This window comes from Ptychodera flava, chromosome 9, assembly GCF_041260155.1.
Source record: "Ptychodera flava strain L36383 chromosome 9, AS_Pfla_20210202, whole genome shotgun sequence".
Lineage (NCBI taxonomy): Eukaryota > Metazoa > Hemichordata > Enteropneusta > Ptychoderidae > Ptychodera > Ptychodera flava.
In genome coordinates this window covers 17221822-17248275 of record NC_091936.1, presented here as the reverse complement: position 1 = coordinate 17248275, position 26454 = coordinate 17221822, and the positions used below count along the sequence as shown (strand labels likewise).

General features: G+C 41.1%; 1 protein-coding gene across 1 annotated transcript in view; it reads left to right on the top strand.

Moving 5' to 3' along the window:
• Nucleotides 1-289: 289 nt before the first annotated feature.
• The window catches only part of LOC139140181 (polycomb complex protein BMI-1-A-like), a 27671-nt gene continuing 1506 nt past the window's right edge, over nt 290-26454 (top strand). Inside the window, exons 1-9 of the mRNA XM_070709250.1 lie at nt 290-544; nt 18534-18646; nt 19141-19237; nt 19747-19802; nt 20581-20631; nt 21150-21331; nt 22282-22380; nt 23324-23416; nt 24353-26454. The exon at nt 24353-26454 is cut by the window's right edge and continues 1506 nt beyond it. Of these exons, the coding sequence (XP_070565351.1) occupies nt 18535-18646; nt 19141-19237; nt 19747-19802; nt 20581-20631; nt 21150-21331; nt 22282-22380; nt 23324-23416; nt 24353-24616 (954 nt within the window). The 5' untranslated portion in view covers nt 290-544; nt 18534 and the 3' untranslated portion in view covers nt 24617-26454. The remainder of the gene's footprint in view (nt 545-18533; nt 18647-19140; nt 19238-19746; nt 19803-20580; nt 20632-21149; nt 21332-22281; nt 22381-23323; nt 23417-24352) is intronic.

Here is a 26454-nt window from a genome sequence, read left to right as displayed (position 1 = left end):
TTGAAGCGGTTAAAGGTTTGAGCCTGACGACTTTCAGGCGATTTTTTAGCCTCCCGCGAAAGGGTATTTGGAGGGTTGGGGAGCCCAGGGACTGTAATCCCGCCGTAACGTGACAAAATTCGATTTTCATAACGAGCAGGCTGACAAGCATCGCAGCGTGCAACCTTCGTGACATCGAGCGCGCGCTGGCTTATCGCTCAAGCACACACTGAATGTAAAATGCGCCAGCTTCCGGATTCTTGCATTTTCAATCCACCATACTTCAGCCGACGCCGCGCCTTTCTGAAATAACGTCCCTTGGAAAATAGCCACAGCTGTGACAATTTTTGTCGACCGTTGCTCGATGCAGAAGGAGCTCTCATTCGCCGTAACGGAGGCGCTATTTCAGCCTGCAACTGCCTTCGAAGCCCAAAATGGATTTGGTCACGTGACCTAATTCAATACGTTTGATGGGAACCGACAGCGGCTGATGAATATCTAGCGAAGGGCTGTCCAGAATCGCTCGTATACGCGCACAGGAGACGTTCTCAGACACCCATACCAGGTAATTTCCCATGTACCTATGGTCTACTTTCTATAGTCGTTTAGCTTTTCCGTTCCGTACACAGTGAGGGACAAAACGACTGAAGGAAATTTTCGCAGTTTCTCATGCTCATGTCAAAATCCAATATGGCTTCCGTGAGCCAACCGTAGCGTATGTGTGTTCGGTGACAGTCATCCAAAATCCATTAATTTAACACCGAGCTAGCGCTCCGATCGGCGTGATTACACGAATTTAGATAGGCACTCGTCTCGGCTCCCTGCTCGTGGTGACGTGTCGGCACAGTTGAGCCGTCTTTTGGGAAACGGCGTAGTTCGTGTCGCGCGATAATGCTGAGGGAGAGGTCAACACAACTAGACGCGTACGTACGTATACCGGGTTAAATAAGGTGAATTTTCAACCTCGTTTCCCCATTGTAATACCGAAATGGTCCCCACTGTCGTTTATTGGTCCAGATTTTAATACAGTTAGGTTGTCACTTGTGTCGACCAGCTGTACAGACTGTCCAGTTCGTGGCATTCTGCGCTAAATTTTGATTTTGTGCAGAAATGCTGAGAATCAACCCGGGCCCGGATGCGTGAAACACGTTCCGAAGTACTTGAGTCTTTTTTCAAGAGCCTGCTTTTGCCCTAAAATTCCCCAAAACTACGGAAATCTCGTGATGTTCGTTTAGTATGTTTGCCGAATCCTTAGTTTCGACGGGGTTTTTGTGGATTTTCCCGGAGGTGTTGAAACTGTGGACTTAAATTCGGTATCCTCCCCCACCAGCACGTCATGCTTTGGTTGATTGCGTATACCCGTGGATGCATATACGCTTTAAACTATATCGGTTGTATATTCATCGATTGTCTTGAGCGTGTTTATGATACGGCAAATAATAGCAACGGCCTAGGTCCGCGAGACGTTGCCTGCAGTTTTGCAAAGATTTCATGATGTTGAAGTCAAGAATGTGCCATAGACGGTTTGTTTTCCGCCGCTCTCAAAAATATGAAAAATTCTATCTCTGAGATTGGTAAGCCGATCGACATTTCCCCCATGAACCTAATGACTATAGACTTAACCGGTTACATACACACCTCTTTACTTCTGGCCTACAGGAACATTTTGATGTTACGTAGTGTCGAGGCAAGAACTATGCGTTTGAAGTCAGTTGGAAAGTTCTGTGAATACGACAACATTTTGTGAAATACTCCCAACAAACCTTCATGACATCACCATGACCCGATGACCGCAGCTCGCTCTGGCAACTTCCGCCTTGTAGTTCTTTTTTCGTCCCCTTGAAATTGAAAAGCAAGCGAATCTTTTAATATGGTGCATTTTATTTTAACCTCTCCCTTTTTACCGGAAGAACAGTGTCGTACCTTCATCCTAGCCCAAAAGAGGTAGTCTAAGAATAGATACACCATGCAATGCTCGTGAATGCGGCGTCCCACACTCTTCAGGTTTTTACACATTAAAGATGTAATGTGTCGTAAGGCTAGAATTGTGTTCCCGCCAAAACTTTCAATTTATGGAGCATCTTTCGTAGACTGTCGTTTTCCCGCCAGAGCATGCACTTATTGAAAGTGAAATTTACTATGCTGTGTAGGCGCTGGCGTTTAATATAAGACTTATATTGTCGGTACCGCGCCGATGTTCCCAGCCAACGCCAGAAAGTTCGTAACCGAACGAAAATTACCAAAAATTGTCCTTTCCGTAAAAAATCTGTGAGGTCACTTATATCAGCAAGAACTCGTATTTATCTACAGATAATGTCGTATTCTAAAAAAAGAGATTGTAGTTTTGCGCAACGTCTAAAGTTTCTTTATTCCCAGTTTTTTAAACAAGAAAGTACACACGACAAAGTTTTCAAGTTAGGTGAATTTTAGCTGAATTTCGCCTAACTCATGGTATTCATCACTTGATGATATATGAGATTGTAATAAAGAGAATTTTCGATGCGATGTTATTGGAAAAAACTGACTTTGGTGGCATTTTTTCTTAAAAATCTGATAAGCCGGCAGTGGACTCCAACCAGTTTTGTCCCGCAATTTCTCGCGTCATTTTACTCAAAGACGTTGATCGGATTGTCTGTATTCGTATATTTCTCAGATTGCTTAAATTTTCAAAATCAATTCAACGAATACTGTTTATGTCTCCATACATATATCATAATTAATCTTTGTATATTTTTTATCCATCTTAGATACTAAGAGCTCCGCATGCAACGATAGGCAACTTTATGTCATTCAGCCCGAGCACCAAAAAAAATCCTGTGGCTCCGAAAATATATTATTTTCAGTCATTTTCAGTCATAATCTTTTTTAATTTTTCGTTTATTATTTTTTGCTTGTTGAAATTAATTTCACGAATAAAGTCTGTGAAAGGGGAGAAAGTCAGGGGTGTATGACAGGCTTAGCTCGGGAGCCCTGACACACACACATTTGTTTCCTTGTCGGTCTTGTACCACTATGACATATATCGACATCGTATGGAGACAGATAAGGCAACACAGAGATCTCCGTAAATGGTGGAAGATGATCCATTCCATTCCCTTGTCGTAAAAATTTTAAAAAAATCATCAGTTAAATATACTGATCACGTGATGAAAAGCCACATGATATAACACGATGCACCCTTTTAAGTTCTAATAAACTCATTTCAAACATAAACAACAAGGGGATATTATAGTTGTATATTCTCGCTGTTTATTTATGCCAGTTATCTAAATAAGTCGGATACGTTGAAATGATTTTTCCCGCTATTTCTGTTTTGATCATGCGCAATTCATTTTTTCAGTGACAAAAGCTGAAAACCCGGTTTCGAGAATGCTGGCGAAACTGCACATTTATTTTCCAAGTTCGATCGTAGGAATACCTTGATTTCCGTGTTGAACTCTGATGGAATGTTTTAAAGTTTGCAACTCAAACCGTGTTCTGAATGATTCTCCTTTTAAGATTTTTGAGTCGTGGGTAGGCAGCAATTGAATCAGAAATATCTCCATGGTGGGACGCTCCTTGAGTTAGCGCTGTCCCCGCCATCCCCGTTGTTGTCTTGCGATAATTTTAATATTACGACACGGTGCTTGCAACTCGTACACCTCTTGTAATCTTGTGATAAAAGCGAAGCTCATACGAAGGGTCCAAGCGAAATGACAAGGATGCCACCAAAACCTGCGGTTTCCTGTAACCGACCCTAATCTTTCCCCGGAAGGTTTTCTACTTTTCAAATAAAGTGAATTCAGACCTACTATTTTCGTTATTTTCTCAAGCAAAAGTGAGCAAAATGTAACACCTAATAATTAAAAAAATGACCCAACACCATTTCGGAGCCATGTTACAATACTAAAAACCCTTTTTTAAATTATGGGCCGAGGTGCTCACTGCCGGTTATCAAATATCGGTAAGAATGTAATTAATGGTTACGTTATAAAGAGTTTCCGAAGTTATAATTGTACATATAATTGTGTATATACATACATATATATATATATATATATATATATATATATATATATATATATATATATATAATACATTGACTATATATTGACTATATATGACTATATATTGAACTAATATATATATACATAGTCTGTGTGTGTTAGATTTCTCTGCTAACTTGTGCATTGAACATTGTCACTTCCCTGTGAATATATTTCTCACGCTAAATATATATATATATATATATACCCATATATATATATATATAATTATATATATATATATAATTATATATATATATATATATATATATATATAATATATACGTACACGTACGTACTGATACACGGCATACATACATACTATAAACATAAAAATTTAGAACGGTAAGCCTTCCTTCATCGTAACGCCGTCGAAATTTTATCTTTGAAGACTTGTTCTAGAGCAAATGACTCCGGGACACGATGTAACTCAATACCTCAATCCCCAGACTTCTTGTGTCTGCTTGTGTATTTCCACGCCACAAATTACAACTGCATACTCCACCGATTCCCAAGACTTTTCTAGACATGGTCACGAGCCATGTCTTTATACGTGCTTTAGTTACATTAAAGGGATACAGTCGTCGGAGCTGGGCTAAAAGGTCGTATGGGACCCATACGACCAATGTAAACACTGTCTCCAAAGTACGATGGTGATTTATGAAAGTTAAAACATGTCTGTCATAATCTACATCTTATAATTTAAATGTTACAGCTATGATGATGTGGTGCATCTAGATATCGTACACAAAATCATTGTTTAGAAACAAGAAGCTCGCACAGACGCAGTTCCGACGAACGTTTCCCTTTAAGGTTTACTCGTGCATCAGACATGTAAACACATACCATGTCTCTTCAAGCATTGCCAGTATTAATTTTTTGGACAAATTTGCATGAAGCCATGTTCGATGTATCTGTATTTAGAATAAAATCTTATTCAACACCTCAAATTTGAAACATTTTACTTTCAAGCTGGTGTAAATTGTCTGCTCAGTATCTTTCTTAAATACACGACCGATCAGAATATCAACAAAACTTTAGCTTAGGCCAAACCTCCAAAAACTGCTCGCACGGGGACGCACGCAACACACAGAAGTTCATATACTCTGGATGTATTTGAAAACCGGGTGTAAGACGGTACCGATTCGATAATCAATGACTTTCGGTCCTTAGATCGTGTAATTTCACATTAGTTCGTTCTAGTGTAATGCGTAGTAAAACCCGAACATCACAATATATGGTGACATAGGAAGCAATATGAAATTGTATGATAAAACGAGTGAATACGGACAGTGTGGTGGGACCGGCGACCGAGCCTAAATAAATATTCCACAACATTTTTACTTCAATTATTACCGTATTTTTGCGCCTCGTAAGATGAAATGTATTTATGTTTCTATGAATAGGTGAATAACAATTTTATTACATAGTACACTGGATTTAAGTCGCCGGTTTCGTCCAAAAAGCATTTTTTTACTCTTCAAAGGGAATTAACTTCCCATTCAGTGAATGGGTACTTTCTAACCATTTTAATACACGACGATACCAACTTCCTCATAAATTGTAGAGATTAGTGATATACGGTCTTGCTTTTGTTTGGTATCTCATATAATCCTTTCACAAAATATTGTTACTGCAATGTTTGTCACGTTAAGTATAGCAGTAAAATGTTGGAAAACAGGGATGTTCTCGCAAGGGTTTCGAATAGCGCCCCCACGTCAGTACACATTGCTGCATGAAGGGGAAAGATAACTAATTATTAGATGAGCTGATGAATAATGTATCGACAACGACATTGATCATTTTCTGAAAAGTATTTTCTTTCATATCCGGTAGAACAGGAGCGCAATCGACGTACTAACCTTCTTGGGTCGTACGTTATCGTTTCCCGGTATTGTATCGAATATATTCACGTGTGAATGTTTTCAATCAATTCACACTGAACCCAGACGAACAGTTTAAATATACGCAGCAACACTGTATAAAATGCTTCCCTCATACGCGACACGTCCTTGCACACCTATGTCGTTTCTCTCTGACGAGGCGGGGAGACCAGGCAGCATGGGGTGATGTGTACTTGGATTTGAATGAGAGCTCAAAACGTTCATCTTTTAAATATCGCCCAAACGACGCATTTTAAAATGAACACTTTGTGAACGAGAAACCTCTCATCTGTCAAGTTCTTATCCTCTCATGTTTACGATGATCAAAAGAATGCAGTATGCCAAAAAGAAAGTCAGAAAAGAAAAAGTTGGTTTCCAAAAACGCAAAACTTACTAGTTTTAATTCACCATTTTGCAGGCATTTTACATCCAGTTACCTTTTTGCAATCATATTGATAATCGTTTTCACCTATAATACAAAAACGTGCTGAGGTGAAAGTTTGCAGTCAACACTCCACCTTTGACTACATCAATTAGTTCTCTTTCCTCAATGCCAAATTGTCACGCAAAGGAAACACCACGGTGACAGGAGAGATTGTAGTCCTTTATTGATGTTAAATTAACCTTTGCTTAACTGTGCTATGATTTCTGAATGGAACAGAAAGATTTCCAAATTATACAACAACGTCGGAAATGGTGACGATGCTTTGCAGAGTGTACCAAAATCAATGAAAGGAAACCGGCATCAGGCAAAATTTCGATTCACAGATACATCATATGCTCCCAATATTGACAGTTTCTGCATTTTTAAACTATCACAGTATCACACTACAGGTTCGTGTGATTGTGTGTCTGTCTATCTGTCTCGGTGTCCCTCTGTCTGTCTGGCTCTGTCCCTCCCCCTCCTCCCTCCCTCTCTCTCTCTCTCTCTCTCTCTCTCTCTCTCTCTCTCTCTCTCTCTCTCTCTCTCTCTCTCTCACCATGTAGGAGGGCGAACACTCGCTGTAAAAGACCAATCAATCGCCCATCAATTCGTCGTCTATCACTGCTCGATAAGGATTGTGTTATTGCCAGCAGGTACGATTAAAACTGCATGGCCCGATATGTTGTCGTCCGCACTTCCGTTTTCATACCGTGCATTGTCTTTGAACTCATACGGCGCATCATACTTTGACACGAAAGCACCGTGGATTGGTTTTTGTAAGGCTGAAGAGCAGATCGAGAAAAAATGGAGTGCTTGGGCTTCCTGTTGTGACGAGATGTCAACAAGAACAGGGACCCTTCAGCGTGGCCGTTTTCGTTGGCGGCATTTTCCTAGTTTGCAGTGTATTAGTATTACTGTGATGTCGGTCGGATGACACCCACTTAATCTTCGCTCGCTCAGGCCAGCTCCATGCTCAGACAGGCACATATTCGGCAAATGCAAAAAAAGCTCAGTTCTGCAGTCGGGTTTCAGAGGGCATTTACCGATTTGTCAACCGTCTGACCGACAAACCGTGTTCTGCGTCTTGCCTGTAATGTCGGGCAGGCGTCCGCTGATGTCATAGAGGGGAAAAAAATCTGGGTCACCATTGTGACAGCTCTCAGGAGAGTGTTTGTAAACGAGCACTGCGTTCACATTATAGGCAGTAGCGAATCTCTACATCTTTCGTGAGGTAGCGGCGAAGGGACGACCTAGCTAGGCACTATCTGGCCCTCTCCACAAAAAAAGCTGTCGCTTGATAGATAGAATGATTTCGGAAAAGATTTTAAGCCTCTCTTATCAATAGAGATGGTGTTAAAATGTAAATTCACTTGGTTTAGTATCTGCATGACATTTTTTTGCGATGGAACTAAGCGAAGTGGCACTTAGAAAATCTGAAGAGATCTACCTTTCCACTAGTTCGAACTGTGTCGTGATGATACCTGTCATCATGGTTTTATTAGTGACGTCATTCTTGTATCCCGGATGTTCTGCGTCTTGCATATCTTTCTTAGTATTCCTGAAATAATGTTCCGAGTGGAGTTCAGCATTTTCCAGTGACAGTATTATCACTGTAAAAACGGTTCTTGAAAATTCTCATCGAAAGCTGGCATATTTTTACAAGATGTTTTAATATTTCATTTTAAAAATTAGGTCTGTTTGCCGCTTTTCTACCAGCTTAAGCGTTTCCTATACTCTGACTATGTCGTCTCCGAGAGCTGTAATTTCGCTTTCACAGGGTATCTTATGACTTTAATTTAAGGATTTTTATGAATAATGAATCGACACAAAAGCATATTTTGACGTTTAATTGATGCAATTCCATATTGTCTGCCATCAATGCGTTTTCGTGAAAATCGAATAATTTCTGGACAGAGAATTTCATCAAGTCCGGCTCATCATATACTGTTACGTTTCCTGTGTCAGCATGTTAAATACGATAATTTATGCCACATATTTAATCGATTCGATGAAGGAAAATGAAATTAATGAACTAATACACATTTATTTATTTATTTATTTATTTATTTATTATTTTGTATTCATTTATTTAGCTAGTTTCGCCGATATGAAAACAAGATATTTATCATGCATGACTATGTGTGTCTATATCACGTGTGATATCTTGAAATACAGTTAATTTTAGTATGTACGATATCTTTAACATAAGACTTGGCCGTCGTCTTTTTTTATTGGCACCACTCCAAATTAGACAAAGTCACGTTGAACACAATTTACCCTGTCGTGAGGGAGGACTAGAAATGTACGAATGTTTACGCGGTAGTTCACGAATTACGCCGCTCTTGCCGTAAGCTTACTCACCCACGCAGTATTTGTGCATCGCTTGCTGAAGGGGCTTTTTCTCGTACCCGATCGACCATCAGAGAAATGCCGCACAACGGTACCTGATCTGTTAAGTTTTTTTGGAACTTGTCCAAACTCAGATCATTCAAGTTTGTGTGGATCTACACCCCACTGTCGTAATGGTAACAGGCGTGTGACGGCGACCTTGCACGATTTGTGGTGAATGGTGCACTCAGTTACCCTTGATAAACGACGGTTGCATTCTCTTGTGCGGGTTCAAACTGCAACCCTGCAGAACGCTATAAAGGTTGCCATGTTGTCAAGGCCATTGACTGGTCCAGTATATCTCGTCCGTAAGCTGCAGTAGCTTTTTTAGTTAGTTGCGAAATCAACCGATTTAGTCGCTATCGCATGGTGAACGCGGCAATCTGTATATCGGAGTATTGCTCTACAACAGCCGACATTTCGACGGTCGATTGCAAAAATGCAATTTTCTGCCAATTCAGTCCTTTAATCTGCCGATATGCCAAAAGCAGGCACTTAATATGAGCATTTCCAAAAACATTAGACTTTGATCTTCATCCTCATCTTCAATATCAGTCAGTTTGATCCCTGAGTCTTCCTAATCAGTGATTTTATTCCTTTGTTTAGCCAATCTGTGCCATGTATCTACCTAATTATCATAGCTTATCATTTTACCTGCGTACTTACCAAGTTATTTGGCCTACGCATATCTTCCTATTACTAATCAGTCACGTGATATATTTATTTTTCAAATCATTCATTTAATTTATTGATCGGAATGTCTTCCAAATCCAGTGATTTTATTTCTCTGTTTTCTAAGTAATTTACTCTCAGTGCCAGCCAAACCGTCATACAATGAATGTGTTTTCAACTCCACTCGTTCAGTCGATTTCCTATTCCTACAATTTCATCGATTCGGCTTTAGGCTGGTTTCCGAAGAGACTTACACTGGTCTACCAAGATACCATGTGTATAAATGAGTATGTTCTTAAGAAGTAAGTGATAATACAAGAAGTCTGATCGTACGTGTCTTTCGAAGACGGACACAATTGAAATTACGCGCGGTAGAATCCATGAATCTCGATTGAACGGACAGAGTACGTGATTTTGTTGGTTTTCCTGGCGCGCATGCAGCAATTAACGCTGTTCTAATATCAGGGTTATTTTAGCGTTCAGACCATATTAGTGCTTCCTACAGAAATATGTATACGCATGGAAATCTAACCTCTCGGATTAGGTGAAATGAGGCGACGAACAAATGAGTTATTTATAATATTTTAAATTATTTCAGGCTGTTTCGCAAATTTCAATTAGATGCATAGATGGTGTGTGTTCAATCGCAGTTCATAGCGTCTGTTTGCTGTGTAAAGGCTTGAATTAAATACGGAATTGAAATTAGTTACTTCACGAAGTGACCACTATCAAACCGGAAAACAGATGATGTTCGCGCGCCACAGATGCAGACGATGATATTGATGACATCTCGGTGAGCGGGAAATACATTTAAGCGTCACATTTTATGGCTTCTCCTGTTTCAATCACCTTCATTTGCAAGCGTACCTGCAACGGGATCTGCCTGAGAAGAGATATCTTGGCTAGTGTGGCCATGATAAATAGTATGAGCGTATATATTGGGCGCCTTGCTCGCTACAGTCTGCATCGTAAGTGCACATGCGCCGCTCACATGTGTGCTTTCACATACACATATCGACAGTGCAGTCTTTTCGCAGAGATGCATATATCAAAATCCGAATCGGCGGAGTCGATGCGAAAGATTTTTGGCAACGTTCCAACTTTAAAGATGCCCGCCTGTTTTGTTCAGGTTTCTGTCCATGCAGTATGCAAAAACACCGTTTCGGCAAGGGTGATCTGTCAAGGACTAAATATTTCCATTTTGACGGCAAGTTTGAGAGAAATCACCTGCGTGGTAAGTGTGACGAAAACTACACCAGCAGGCAATGGAGAAACGTGTCGCCACTTGCACTGTTAACCGTGTACTCCGCGCAGTCGATAGTCTGCCAATTTCGCAATTTGTCGGCGTCACCTAGTCACGTGGTGTATCAACCGCCTGCCTACTTAATGTATTTTCGGGCGATATTGCGAAGATTAGATCTCAAGCGCCACAAAAAATTGGCGGCAAGCGCTGGTCCGAAAGTGAAGTCAATTCAAATCGTTCTGCAATGATTATTGCCCGATAACTAAACGCGGCGTTTGAGATCGAGAATTTCATAATTAACACACGCCATCAAGGGCGCATGCGCGAATTTTACAAATCGTGACGTGTCTTATAGCGTGTATATTTGAGCCTCGAGTTGTGTGCATTTAGAGAGAGTCAATAGGCCACGAGCCGACAAATTTGTCACGACATGCAACTTGCGAATCATAATATCCTCATTTATTTAAAACGGTACCCGGGCGGGGAATTTCCCAATGCGATGAGAGACCTACTTGCAAATATGACTGTCTGACTGTTTTGTCAAATTTTATTTTGCGGTTACGTTTTGTTTTTCCTCTTGGCAGCGAGGGTTCTGTCGATTGGAGACTAGAAACCTTACTACATGTAGTCTATTGTTATTACAGCTCAGAGAAAGACAAAGGTGAATGAATACCTTTGAAATGAACGTTCTAAATTTTAGAGTATTGATGGACCGCCATTGTCTGTATTGCATTTAGAATAATTGTCAATCCTTTTTTCTGTGGCCTTTAATTTTGTTCGGTGAATTGACTAACAACAGGAAAGCCGCAGCGAGTCACAAGGAAAAGAAAATCATCCTGTTGTTTTAATCAAAATAAAATTAACATGCGTGTAAAATTGCACATTACTGCGTGAAGCCAGTATCAGAGAATTCCTCCATCCGTGCGCGGAAATGTTTTTTCTGTGGTCGGAAATTAACACAATAAAAGCTCTGAGGTGACACTTATCGGTGTTCGAAGTAACGCACGCATATATGAAGATATGTCTCATAGTATAGTTCCCAGAATATACCATGTGTATCTCATCATGCCTCATCTATATATCGGCAAGTTGACGAAGAAGGAAATTGACACGCTTAGGTGATAACCGGGTAGACTGACGAAAAAGCAGACTGAGAAATTCCGTAAGTGAATTGAAGATCAGTGGATTACTATTTGGCGAATGCTGCAATAAAAACTAGAAATAAAACTCGAGGAGAAATAGGCAATACGTCTGTTACGGAATGTGTTTAAACACCACACTGGGAATTGCGAAGAACATCGTACACGTGCGCGGAAAGACTATTAGCTCCTCAGTCCCGTGAAACGATGACTTGTTCTCACACGTGCGCCAAGTAGCCCTGATATCCAAGGTCCCCATCGACGTCTCCAATTGGTCACGAATCCTTTCTGAAACCAAACTCTAACAGTTATATGCCAGGTGGGTAAGATGTTCTCGGGTGCCTGAAATTGCCCCTCGTCCAGGTGGGAGATACATTACAAGAGTAAGATTTCTCAATAGTTCAGTTGGCGATGACCACAAAACCCCGACTGTCGCAGTTTTACTACTATGATCTCAAGGGTTGCGGTGCTCTGTTCAATCGATATGAGAATTCAGTGATTTTAAAAATACTTTTTTTAATGTACACAAATGTACTGAGTTAAAACATAGACAGTAGACGGGGAACCTCTACTGTCCTTGGTCAAAACAAGAACACCCATTTCCTTGCTGCATGTGCTTATTTTGATTGCACATTTGTGTAGCACCATCTTTCGAGGCAGCGGCATCAGCGATGAAGCGCAAAATGAGAATGCATTAACATCTATTCATCTATCGTAGTATGATGAGCGCAGACCGATCGATACCAGTCTGTGAGATTTACATTTTTACGTCATTAGAATATATTGCCAATTTTAAGGACCGCCTTTATATCATGACTTATTGACTAGATCAATCGATCGATGTTTATCTTCGCAGTGGACCTGTTATATCGTTAAAAAGTCCGGGTGGTGGCCGGTGAACCATGGAGTGACCCGGGTCTATGATTGAAATGACGACGGTGACGGGTTGTTACAGCTCATACAACACAAATGAAAAACACATCAAAAGCTACACCTTATTTGGTTTTAAAATTTTTGGTATATACCGTCGGCTTGCCGATCTCATTACTAATCTGGTAGTCACATGGTAATTACCATCGGCATCAACTATAAAGTTCACTTCCGTAATTTACTTGATTGTAACGAGACAATTTCGATGAGATGCCGGGGTCGGTCGTTTTGTCACGTGACGCTTAAACAGAGTGTCATGCGAAAAGGACACGACAAGTCGAACTAAAAGGACACGGTCATGGATCACGAACAGTTAGCGAATGAATCACCTAATGGAATAAGTCAATGGTTTCGATTGATTAGCGTGAGAAGCTAATCAGCTTGACTTAGTGGTCAGTCGATTGACACTTCAGCTGCGAAGGAAAGAGTCATTCATATTAATTTTTATAAAAAAAACCCCGAAAGTTAACCAGTTATTTTGGATGTCGTTGGAACGGTACGATAAACTGAATTCGTTATGAAGACTTATGATGAACTTGACGGTCGGTCTTCACTCCCAAAGTTTCGGTTGCTCGCTTTTAATGAACCAATTTGGGTTATTGCAAGAATTGAGGGAATAGTACGGCCGATCAATGTATAATTTCATTGCGTTTGTACGAGATCGGTGTTCTCGTGTGCTTTTGCGAGACACTATAACGACCGCTTAGTGAAAGAAAAAAAATACGTGAATTCACAATAGCTTGTAATGGCGAGGGGACAGCGCAGTGCATGATTGTTAATGTACATGGGAAGAAAAGGGCACAGTTCGGAGCACAATGAACGGCGGGGTACGCAGTCTTCACAAATAAAACCCAATCGCCCCGGGCAACAAATCGTACAAAAAGACCATAGGTACCAATTTTCCATCGGGTACTCAGAGCGTAGTACGCCGAGTGAGCGTCTGCAGAGAAAGCTTCCCAGCCCCCAGGCATGGTTCAAAGTCCATGCTCGCCGAGCTTGGTTTTTTGCGGCGATCGTTCTTAGCTGTGCCAGCCAAACAGGACGATTGATGGAGGGGCTGTTTTCGCTGTAAAAATGAAGCTAAGAAGGCTTTGTAGGGAAAACCCCCGAATCCAACCGTATCGTGGCGGAAATGTGATGCTGTGCTTTATCGAGAAGTTGTAGCTAAACAAAGGGACGAATGGGAAAAAGACGGTAACACAGGGTGGAGAAGAGAAATTAGGCAACACTGGAAAAGTGAATCGAGTGTTAACGGAGCTGCGATTTGATTCTTCGTTAATGTGTGTACATTTATTCTAAACAATACGAGGCGAGGTTGTCTTAGAAAATAGAGAACCTGTCGATGTTTCGAAAAGGCGGGCTGTTATGACGGGAAGACAAACAAAACAATACATGGTAGGGAAAATAACGTCAACAGTTTTGGCTGAGAAGAGAAGCGAAGGTTTTTGAAATATGTTAAAAAATAATGAACTGGCCACTACCCAACATGTGTGTAAAATGCATACATGTATAATAACGCCATTGTATTGTGGATGGCAGTCCTTACATTTAACGCGTCGCTCACTACACGCGTTGCAACGGGTGTTTTGATCCAGTAATATGCCACGATAAGAAATATCGCCGAGTCATAAAATCGCACACGATCATCTCATTTCATTCTTGAAATCGTCGAATGAAATAAAAGCTCCATTAACCGCAACTTTTGGTATCGTATTCTCCATTTTTATTCAGCTTGTAAAATACAGCGCCCTGTTCCATCTAATGTCAGAACGCCTGGCGTTCAACTTCTCGACGTAGCCCGTGCGATTGACTGTTGATATTTTAGTACGAATGCGTTCACAAGGTTAGTGCGATAAATATCGGCGTATTCTGAGGTCAAGAAGAAAATGTACGTGTTTTAGTGAACAAAGATAATGAAAATATTATCAAAAGTTACAGGTAGCTATAGCCTCGTTAAGCAATATGAGTTTTCTGGTTTTGTATAAGTGCACACTGGCCCATTTGACCTCGCCACGTGTAGCTCCACGATTAACTAGTCCTGAATATTGAAGAAGACGTGTTTTTACGGTCCATGGGGACCTGCGCTGTACTTTGTCATTCATCATCGTTAGGCCTACCTAGAAGGAGGCTAAGCTTTTTCTCTTCGTTTGTAGGCGGGGGAGGTGGGATGTTACTAGTCGGTATCGACATCCATATGGCGGTCAGTGCGGACTGCTGTCCGTCTTATCAGCTCCGCTCGTCACGTAAGTTTACTTCAAAAATCACCGGAAGCGTTTCAAACTATTATTACTATACCTGGTGTGCGCGTTTGTCGACCTGCTCAAGCCGCTTTCCCGCGATTCAATTTTGATTGAGTGAGCATGAGTGAGCATGCGAATAGCAACGACTTCGACCCAACTTTAAGACCTGTCCCTTTTCCGAATGAGACGATTCAAATGATAAAAGCTCTTGAGTAGAACATTCAATCAAAATGATAATGAATTTTAAAAAATTAACGAGGTTTACGTTTTCTCATATTGTTTTACATGATAGTTTTCACGTTCAGGCAGTATAGTTCCGTTGCCCTCGGCACGTCACCAGATATAGTTGTGAACAAATCTTTTAGAACGAGAACAGAAATAATGATTGAAAAATACATATACGACCTTTACCAATGATTTACTCGATATTAAGGTGGTACGCGCCTCGAAATTGAAAGACTTAAATTTTTGCTCAAACCTTTTGTAAGGAAACCTTCAACTGTACCCTGTCGAAATAAAGAATCAAAACCAGGGTAACGGCGCAAAAGTTGGAGAGAAATGAAGAACCAATATTTCCCGACGCTTGAAATTAAAATGGCCGCCTTCCGTGTGTTAACTCTGATGGGGGGAAAGTATGTTTTTCGATTTTCACTAAAATAAACTTTGAAAACTTCATTCACTTCTTGAGGTTCAAAATGAACGCCAACAGGTGGTAGACTGAAGGAGAATCCGAATATTTGTCCTGAGGCGCATTCTACGTTAACAAAAAAAATGAATGAAGCAATAAAATATATTAGTACCATTGGTATTTGCCAAGATGCGGGTAAGAAAGTGGCTAAAGATGACATGTCTAAGTAAACCATTCTTTTTCCAGCTATACCTAGAAACACTGTAAAAAAATATTATCAGATGATAGCTATTTTGTGAGATATTTTGGAGACAATTTCTGTGTTTTCCCTTCTCTATCGTAAGCGATAGATTTTCAGAAGGCTAGCGTAAGATCGGGACAACAGCATAGGTTTAACGCGGCATCGCCGGCGTAGTCAGAGGAGAAAATGTGTTGTTGTTGTCAATGGCAACGTACAAATTTGTGAAGTGTAGGGTTTCTTCGGGATTTGTGATGGTTCGGGGAAGGCCCGGGTCGATAAATGCCTGCTCTAGTACGTAAAATGCTCACTTTTTGGGCTTCGGCACTGTGTCGTATTTATTCGTCCTAAGCCGAACAATTGCATCCTCTGCTTTAAATTTTAATCAGATTCTAAAGGTGGCGTCAAATAATTCACTAAAGTCGTCAAGTTCGCCGCCGCACATCACTTCCCGCAAATGTTCGTGGAACAGCGGCTTCTGTCGCGTGTTAAAAGTGCATAGGCTGTAATTGTTCCGATGATAGCGCATCAACTCGACACGATGACGTAAATGCGTGGGGACTGCACGGTGTATTTGACGTAAGTTCGCGTGGTGCTCGCGTGAGTTTCGTTGGATAATTCGAGCCTGCAGCGATCGGTGATCCGTCTCGTGATCTCAGCGAACAATTTGTTCATTATAAAGCGCCGAGGCGGGGCCCATGTAGCTGTCCTGTGAGAGTGATATCACTTCAATCATCCATCATCCGATCTTGTGTCTCTGTGGATTTTCCGCATTGCACATGCGCACAATGTGGTGATTTTATGGGCCGCCGCCGTTGCGCTGCGATACGTTTTGCGGTGTAGTTGGTATGAGCACAGCAAACACAACGCTCACTCGTCGATAACGACAACGGCAGCATCGTTGCCGTCTTCTTGTAACGTCATCGTTGGGGTCTAAAATGTTTACACTTCAAGACGAGCAAGCAACCGAGAGAGCACGACACTGCACTTTCCCTTTATAGAGGAACCATGGCATCATCATGAATGAGCGTTCCTTTTAGGTATTTATTGCCATAGAAACAGGAAGTCTTAATTTTCCACCCATGTCTCTCATCCATGATACCACTTCACCATGCCATGTTATCATCAGAAGTTAAATGCATCAACCGCGGGTGTGTTGTGACACTCAGCCAGTGACAGTTCGGGACCCATCGCATCACCTCACCCGCATTCACTCTGAAAAACATCCACAAATTACTGACGACTTTGTCACCCTGCTGGCAAAAAGACTGGCGAAGACAGCATCTATCTATTCATAACAAGCTGTGCAGACGCGCTCTTTGCCTCTTTCGGCAGTTACAATGAAATCGCTGGATAGCTATACACACTGTTGGGGTGCTCTAATCGCCCTTTGTTTGGTGTTTTTAACAATCGAAATGTTATATTTGAACGACAATCTGTCTGAATGGTCCGCTTTTAAAGACTTATTGTTCGGAGAAGTTCTGAACATTCCAGGGATTACGTTTAAATCCAAGGCAATTCCCGTATCAACTCTGCTTCGCCCAAGTGCGTCTGCCAGTGAGCTCAGACGGGACAGATGCCTCGGGCTCGGGTTCATCAACAGTCCCGTGATGCATGGAGGGACTGTGATTCACAGGCAAGAAAATGCAAAGCCCGGTATTTTTGGACAGAAAAGAGAAAAATTGACGAAAAAAAGACAACCTCTTCACAACATTGTTCGATAGTAAAGTGTAAGAGAATTAAGCTCTCCAAAAATCCAACACTTTTAGATTGCACCGATGTCAGAATATTGTTCCTGGGACGAATTTAATTTCAACTCGACCAATATAACTTTCTCTTTCCGGAACACCGAAATGATAGCTCTCTGATCACAGCTCTTTTTCGATCTCGAAGTAATGGTTTGGTGACAGTGCGCTGCTGCAAAGCTGAGCCGTCGCTCAAATGCCGTCGCTACAATGCCACCGTAGATACGCTGCTTCTCGGTTCGTGCTCGCCAATGGGCCTACTACGGAATGTCCCTCTGACTTGCGAGCGTGTTCTGACACGTGTACCTCTATGGAAAACGGATGCGGAAGACACTTTGGGTACATGTGATAGCGGTACAAACATTCACACGCGGATAAAGGCACGTACCGTAATATACATACAGATACTAAATAGATCTATATCTACGTTTCTGCATGACGCGTACCGTGGTCTGTTCGAATTCCGGGTTTAGCCGATTGTGCAATCGTTGACCTTGCAGATAAATCGATATATTTGCACACACTGTCACTATTACATCCAGTGTTTCCCACAGTTTGAAGACCTTCGAGTAGCAGGTATTTGTTACTGTTTGGACATCCACAGCACTGGGTAAAGTACTGCCTCCGGGGAATAGACACGGCGAGAAACAGATTACCCACAAGGCTTTGCTTGTGCGCATCGTATATAGTTAGCAGCCAGTTGGCACCGACTGTGACCAAAAGATGGTCATTAATTACACACAAATTATTATACAGGAATATTATAAGACTGTACTGACATCAAAGCACAAATTTACTAACAGAATAAAACTGCGAGAAGCAAAATAAATGCGAAGACGCTTGTAAACTCATCTCACGTACTGCAGTGGAAGGATTACTGTGTACGTGGAAGAGCTGTGTCTCCGTGACATGTCGTTTGCCGTATCGCTTTTAATTCGTTTACCTCCGGGCAGTTGTAAATCTTCACTCTGTCTTTTTTTCTTTTTTATTAATTTTCAGAATGAATCAGTCAACGAAACTGAAGATGACAGAGTTGAACCCGCACCTGATGTGCGTCCTCTGCGGCGGATACTTCATTGACGCCACGACGATGATAGAATGTCTTCACTCGTGTAAGTGTTCGCTTCCCAAGCACCCTCAAATTTTAAAGATTAACATCAAAACAAGCCAAATTACTTTTCTGTTATATATAATATCGATCCATGACATTTTCGCATTTTCGAACGAGGAAATGACATTCTTCAGTACTTTTTCCTGATGGTAGTTGATGTTGAGCTATCCTTAATGCACAATAACCTGGCAATTCGCTGCGATCAACGATATTTTACTCTGTGGACGAGATTTTGCCTCACGAGCGGGACGAGATTTCGCCACATCCGGGGACATTGTGTATATATTGCAACCTGCAGACGACAAGCTCATAAACGTACATAATCTAGGTGTGTTTCTAATTTTACCTTTTGGGAATGTATTCGCCCTAGATATAACTTTGAATGAATTTAATTTTGAATCTAGTTTTTTTGTGAGTGAGGTTTTCCATTTCACAGTTCAGCGGTGTCAATAATCGGTGTGATTTTAAAATTTTCTCGGACAATTTTTCACACAGTCTGCAAGACATGCATCGTCCGTTACCTAGAGACCAGTAAATATTGTCCGGTATGCGACGCACAGGTTCACAAAACAAGGCCACTGCTTAACATCAGGTGAGAATGTTGCCTTATCGTGGTCATATGGATGACATTTGACTTCAATGCAATTTGTCTGATTGTAAATCCCCCCTCCCCCCAAAAAATCCACGCAACGAGCACTTACAAATAAATTAAATACGGTCAGTAAACGCATTACCAATCGATAGATTTCATTATATTTGCTGTGATATGTATACCTTTGAGATTACAACTGAGAAATTCACTCGATACTTGGGCGGACCGTTTCCTTTGCCGTCGCTTTACATCCACAAAGTCCCCTGCATCTGGTTCTATGCAATGTTCAAGTACTAGCATTATCTCACCTTTAGCCCGTCTCGTGATAACACCACACATGTATTGTGAGCTCAGCACAGAAAGCTTAATGCATCCATCTACAGGCCAGATTTTCTGTGGTGCTGTGGGAATTACTGAACGCTAATAGCCGTTGCAATTACAATATAGTGACTCTTGTCAGCGTGTTTGACGCTAATAACTTTTGAATATTCCGTACAATCTTTCCCCAGGCCTGACAGAACGTTACAAACGATGGTGTACAAACTAGTACCCGGTTTATTTCGAGGTAATTCGTAAATTTTACGATGTATATCTGCGTGTTTTGTTGTTGGAATATCGTTACAGCTGATGCCGTATTTGCGTCGCATTTTACGGAAATTTCTCACCATCTACTTTCACATGTATTTTACTCGAATGACTTACTCGTTACACTTTTGTTTCGGTAAGACCCGTCCTTTCCATCAAATAATCTTCTATCTCTTTGCATTTCATGTTAATTGGTGTTCATCGTTACTATATACAGGTCGTCCAGTTTTACGTTTTGTGAGGCAAATCATGAATTAAGGTCACACCTCAGGACAGATATTCGAACCCTGATTTTTTTTAGTACTTTTCTGGTCTACTGCTTGTGGGGATCCGTAAAAAAAAAATCACCATCATAGTTTTTTGTTTGTTTATTTTTTAAATCGATAATCACATTTTCCCCATTAGGAATGGCTGCTGTATTTGAATGTCATTTAGTGATAAATGTTAGGTACCGCATCCTCTACGTAGTTCCGACCTTTGCACGGTGACCGCTGGTTTTTATTCTCGATTTGTTAGAGGAGGGTTGTAAGCCTTAAGTTTTATTTTAGGAAATTTCGAACGAAAGTTCAAGTCCTTCACTTTCAAGGCGCATACTACCTCGAGGTGATCTACATGTAAAATCCTTACGTTATCTCCACGCCAAATTTCGCAAAACATATGTGTTGCTATAGTTCCCCTCAAAAAGTGCAGGCGTCCCCACTGCGTACTTGACAGAAGTGTATACTTTGTGATTTAAATCTTATCTTGTCTCCTCACAGACGAAATGAAGAGAAGAAGAGATTTTTATGCGAAAAACCCAAATGCAGCGAGTAAGTGGATCAAGAATGCCAGTACACCGTGCATTATAATGACAGACAGATACACAAGTCTATGAATGTTTTTCGTCTTTTACACGGTCTGTAGTGTCTAGGTCAAATAATTATGCCTCCGAAAATTAGAGTAGATTGGTAGGTTGGAGGAAATTATTTTATCTGTATTGTTGTTGGCTGAGACCCATAAAATACGGTAAAATACAGAGGGTGTACTAGAATTATTTTTTTTCAAAAACGAAAAAAAGTGTCTTGGGTCGGCGGGTTTTCTAGGGTCGGTCGGGTTTCTGAAAACATACATGATATTTTTTATTTGGCCTAATCTACTTTCCCTGACGCGCCATTTCTTCGATTATCTTGCGAGAGAAATCAGAACCGGTTTCGTTTCTTGATGTGTTTTCCGTTAGGATGGGATAAACAGTGGCGAATATATTTGGTCACGGCTTGCTGGGAATTACTGAAGTCTAGCCGATCACTTGTTCCTCATCGATCGTTTATTTCTGTTCTGCAATCTGCAGGCACAAGCACAGCGGCGGCCAATGCCGAAGCACGCGGCGAAGTGAACGAAGACTTCATCTTCAAAGACGATGAAAAGATCAGCATGTCACTGCAGTATTACCTACCCACGAAGAATGGACACAAGCGTTCGCACGTCACCAATGGCAACAGTAACCAAGGTGATAGCGAGGCCAGCGACGAGGTGAGTAGGGGACCCGCCATAGATTACCGTTATTCAGCCGAAGGTTAGATCGGGGATTCCAGATCAGACAAAGCTGAAATTCCCTGAACCCTTAATTACGCCACCTTACGGCTATGCACACACTCTTTCTTTATTCCTTTCTTGTGTATCATCACATCCTTTGTCTGCTGCGCGATGTTTTTTTCCTCGAATAATGGGAATCATAATTGCTTCTTGTTCAATGTAGTCAGGTCGTATTGCACTCATACCTTTCCCAGTGGTCGGTGTCATAACTGTCTACAAAAGATATAGAATAATTGCCTTAATAGCGTTGATAACGCGCATTGAGACCACAAGTGGCGATTACTTAACACGCCGTCATGAAGGGTCTTACATGACCCTCTGCAGTTAAGACTGTTGAAGAACGAACACGTTCAGTTACGTGCGTAAACCTATTCGAGGGACAGTACAGACGTACGCAGACCCAAGGCGAGCAGCTAATTCGCTCGTTAGAAATCGACACATTTCGTTTCCGTTTAAAGGAGGCATTCCCGCAGATTTTTGTAGTGATGATGATGATGATGATGATGATGATGATGATGATGAATGTGATGATGATGAGATGATGATGATGATGATGATGATGATGATGATGATGATTGTTATTATTGTTCATTATTGTTTATTATGAAGGTCGTTCTTTGATTCCGTTTGAAAGAATAATTTAGACTTGTCAAAATTTAACGCTGTTTAGTTTAGTGCTGTTTTACTCAGCACTGCTTACAATGGAAACTGAGTGTAAATAGTTATAGTAAATGAACAATCTTTACCCCACACATTACCCGATAAGTCAATGGCATGGCCGACTTGATCGATATTCTGTGTTAATGATTGTATTCAATGTGATTAATCTTAAGGTTTGTTTTGCATAATTCGCTATTTTCACTTATATTTAACGACAAACTTTGCAGATGACAGATGTTCGGTACCTAAGATGTCCAGCGGCGGTCACTGTACACCACATCAAGAAATTCATACGGCACAAGTTCGGACTTCCGTTCTCGTTCGAGGTATGGAATGCACAACCTCTCGTGAGAGGTGTAGAGCTCTAACTTTCTTTCAAATGTAATTTGGAAGTTTGAATTCTCGCTGTCTTGCGGATGGACAGTCGTATTCTGCCAAGCATATTGACCATTAGTTGAAACTTTATGCATTTTTCGTCACTTTTGCTCAGGCTGTAAAAGACAATTTCTTGCTCTACAGCGTATCATGAAGTATTTTAATGAAGTAATGATGGCTTAAATCCTGAATTTGAATGGACCACGGTATATACGAACAAAACTGCGTGCACAAGCTTGCACAGAAATACGTGCATTTCTGTGCGCGCTTCAAGTTGTATACGTGGGTTTGTTTGCATAGCTGTCACGTGATCTTTTGGGGAGTCCCGACTCTGGCAGGACACCGCTCGTCTTTTTCGTTCCCGAGTAGAACAATAGTTGACAAACGATTTTGCTCGGATTTGAATTCCGTTGTCAACAACAACAATGAACATTACTGACAGACAGACTTCGTTGTCAAGTTTAACACTGTAGACACCCCGACATGATTTTGAGTGTAAAACACATGTTTTTTACAACTAAAACAATTTTTTGGAAAATGCATCAAAAGTTACAGATAATGGAACTTTAAAGAGTGTTGATCGTGAACTGCGCATGTCCCATCTCTTCAACAGTTGCTTTACCCACAGGCCGTCGGTGATGCGCAACCTGTACGTCCTTCCATGTATGCGTCAGCAATAGTAAAATACCCATCATGCCATATAGGGTTAGTGTCACCTGGATGAATAAAGGACGTTTTAAGTTGTTGAACAAGAGACTTTTGATGCGCAAAATCAGAGATTTGGAGAAAGTACGCAACTTTTGTGCTTTCAGTGAGAAAGGATTACAAAAGAAATCATGCATGCTTGAGGATGATTAATAACACAGACACCTTTACTGTGTTTTATATTCTCAGATCGACGTCCTGTATCATTATCGCAAAAGTTACGAGTCTCTCATTGATCACTACACATTGATGGACATTGCCTACCTCTATGATTGGAGAAGAGTGAGTACACACTAACAGACAGTCCGGTGGCTTCGAGGTGGAACCCTTTTCCTGCCAAGTCCATATTTCACCATCAGGTCAAGATGGTTCAAATTAATGAAACACAACTCATATTCCATACGGTGTATTTTAACATAATTACTGTACATTTGAAAGCTGTTGAAAACATAAATACTGTAAACTTGATTTTTTTTTGGACTAAAGATGGTATAACAGACCAAGCCAAGTGGGTGAAAATACGTCATGTTTTGGCTCAATACCGCTTTTTACTGACTTGGCGGCTGATGGGGAAGTGATACTTTCTGGCAGGAAAGGGTAAGAAAGACAGGCGTACTGCGCATTTGGTGTTAAAGGCTCGTCTTTTGACAATTTTGCCACAGTTGTGAAAAAGTTATCACGCTTTCTCAAGAGTGTGATTGCAGTTGCATTTCTTGATAGGAATAATTAGTTAAGTACGCAAAACCCTCCCGAGTTTTTGTGTATTTGCACCTACTGCCTTGATTGCTAGATTTGAAATCCACTTTACATCGAAATGGGTGCGCTAATGTAGCCTGTCAATTGTTCATCGTCATTAGCATTGCGCTTACAGTATGTTTTCGACTAAACAAGGCAGTTTGGTCTCAGAATGCTGAGTTTTGTTCATTTCCATTATTTTTTTCGACCTGTTTATTCATTTATTTGACCAGTCATTCATTCTGTGCATTACATTTTACCCGTATGGGTTTAACCGCCCTGTATTTTGTATGTAGCCAGGCCTTGTAAAGATAAAAATAATTTAACCATGATATTGTGTTTACCGATATTGTCAGTCATAGTCTATTTCAACATTTCAATTATAGTTAGGCCTACCCTCAGCTATTCGAATTATCATTGGCGTAATTTCGTAGTGCTATCACTGTCTAACTCTTTTTGATAACTCCTTCCCTTTCGGCACAGGATGGCCCATTGGAGTTACTGTACAGAGTGAGGCAGCCGTCAGTGAAGCGGACGAAGACGTCTCACGAGTCGGTCGAAACGAAGCAGACGCCGGAGAATCTCGAAGATGACCGAGCGAAGACCGAGCGTCAGTCCTCCCCACCATCGGGCAAGACCAACAACGTGAACTCGCAGGAAGAGATCGGTAAAAGTACAAACGGTACCGCCACCGCGACGACTCCAACAGTTGAATCGAATCTCAAGGCGAAAACCATAACAGCGTAGTAGCAGGGCCTTTAAGAAAAGAAGAAAGTGTAACTTTGTGACATGGACACAGAGCTTCTGTTATAGAAGTGAGAATAAGGCTTTTCTAAACCTTTAGTAGGGTTTCATACGCGGAATACTTTAGCATGTAGTGTCGGAAAACTACTTGTACGGATACTGATTTTGAAGATGTTCATAAGTTCTTACAACTCTTTCTACAAATGGTAGAAAAGTAAGAGTAAGGGCGGGGAGCGAACAGTGTCTTTTTTTACCGCGCGAAGGATTGTGGACGATTCTTGTAAACAGGTAACGTGCCAGATCTCTTGTTCTATTTCCCGAGGTACGTTTACATTGCTCCACAGGCGGTCAACCGGTTAGTCGCTGAACATTCTCGTATGTCATTTTACGTCACATTCAGAGGATGCACAGTGCGCCAGTTTGTCTCGGAGAGAATTTCTTTTACTCATACTGAAACACGGGGGATCGAGGAGATGGGCCAAGTACATCTCAAGCTCTACAACCGAGAGCGATTTTCAAGGGTGGCGCACCAGTGCTTTCAACGGAGGGCTGTTCTTACGGGAATCCGTCGAATAGCTCAATCATACGTCCTATTTCACAAACATGGCACCCCAACTTTCTGCCATATTGAATAGGTGTGACATACAAGGGTGTGAATCTTATGGTATCAAACCTCCAGCTCGACAGTCTAAAACCCAGGGAAAGATGTCGGGAGGTCTTATTATTTTCATTTCATATTGAAAAATATAAAAATGGTAGTTATTTTCAAATGGATATAGCCAGCAGTCGCCCGTTTGCTCCAATTCCGCTCTGCGCCTACGCGCCACATAAACGTCTGTATATGCACGTAAAACAAACCCTTTTACGTGCATATACACACGTCTGTTGGGCGCTTAGGCGGAAAGCAGAATTTGAGCAAACACATCAACGACTGTGATATATAGCCAAGGTGTTACTAACGGATTATACTGTCCAGTTTACTGATACGTCACTCGGCATCGACGTTAACTTTTCAGAAGTACTTTCCGTCACTCGTATTATTCTGTTCAACCTAAGGGGCCGGTGGTTAATTTAAACCCGCATGGTGACTGAAACTCAGTGCGTATTCCTGACCCCTCCCAAGAACGAAGATTTAACGTGTGCGAAACCCGATGACGAAAGTAGGATATAAACTTTCCCATAAGCGATAACCACCTGTTTCATTGCTGAAATAGGCGGTTGTTTGAAATTTGAACTTTTACAGTGTTCTGAACAATAAATATTTCAAACCAAAATCTAAACGGCCATTGAGTACCACGCACGTATATTATTTTACCATGGCGTAACCATGCCGTGTAGTTGGCGCCAATTTTCGCACGATAATCTAAACAGAGAACTGACATCCCCTCCCCCTACACGCGATGAGCTTAGTCTGTCGAACATATCATCAGTATACCACGGCACCTCAATAGAATGAAACTTTTAAAAACCCATTGTTGTGGAGTAGCGATGGATCTAAACGTCTTGTTTAAAATGTTTTCAGCGGTGTAAGTTGTGTATAAGTTGGTATATGCAAGTGCTTCAGCGTTTATATTGCTTTATAGTGCATCCGAAAACATGCGCATTCTTTTTAAGTTTGTATTCATAGATTTCAATTAGCCATTCACACAAATTACCAAAATGTATATTATTTCAAGAAAATTAGCAACATATTAGTATGTTCAGGAATTCGTCAGACCTGTATCTTGTATAGAGGCGCTACCTCCATGGTTTAACATAGGACTACACTTTTTCCATTTTGTTTACCACCATAACGTATTGAAGGGTCATTAGTTTGTATTGAACTCCCTCAATACAAGTCA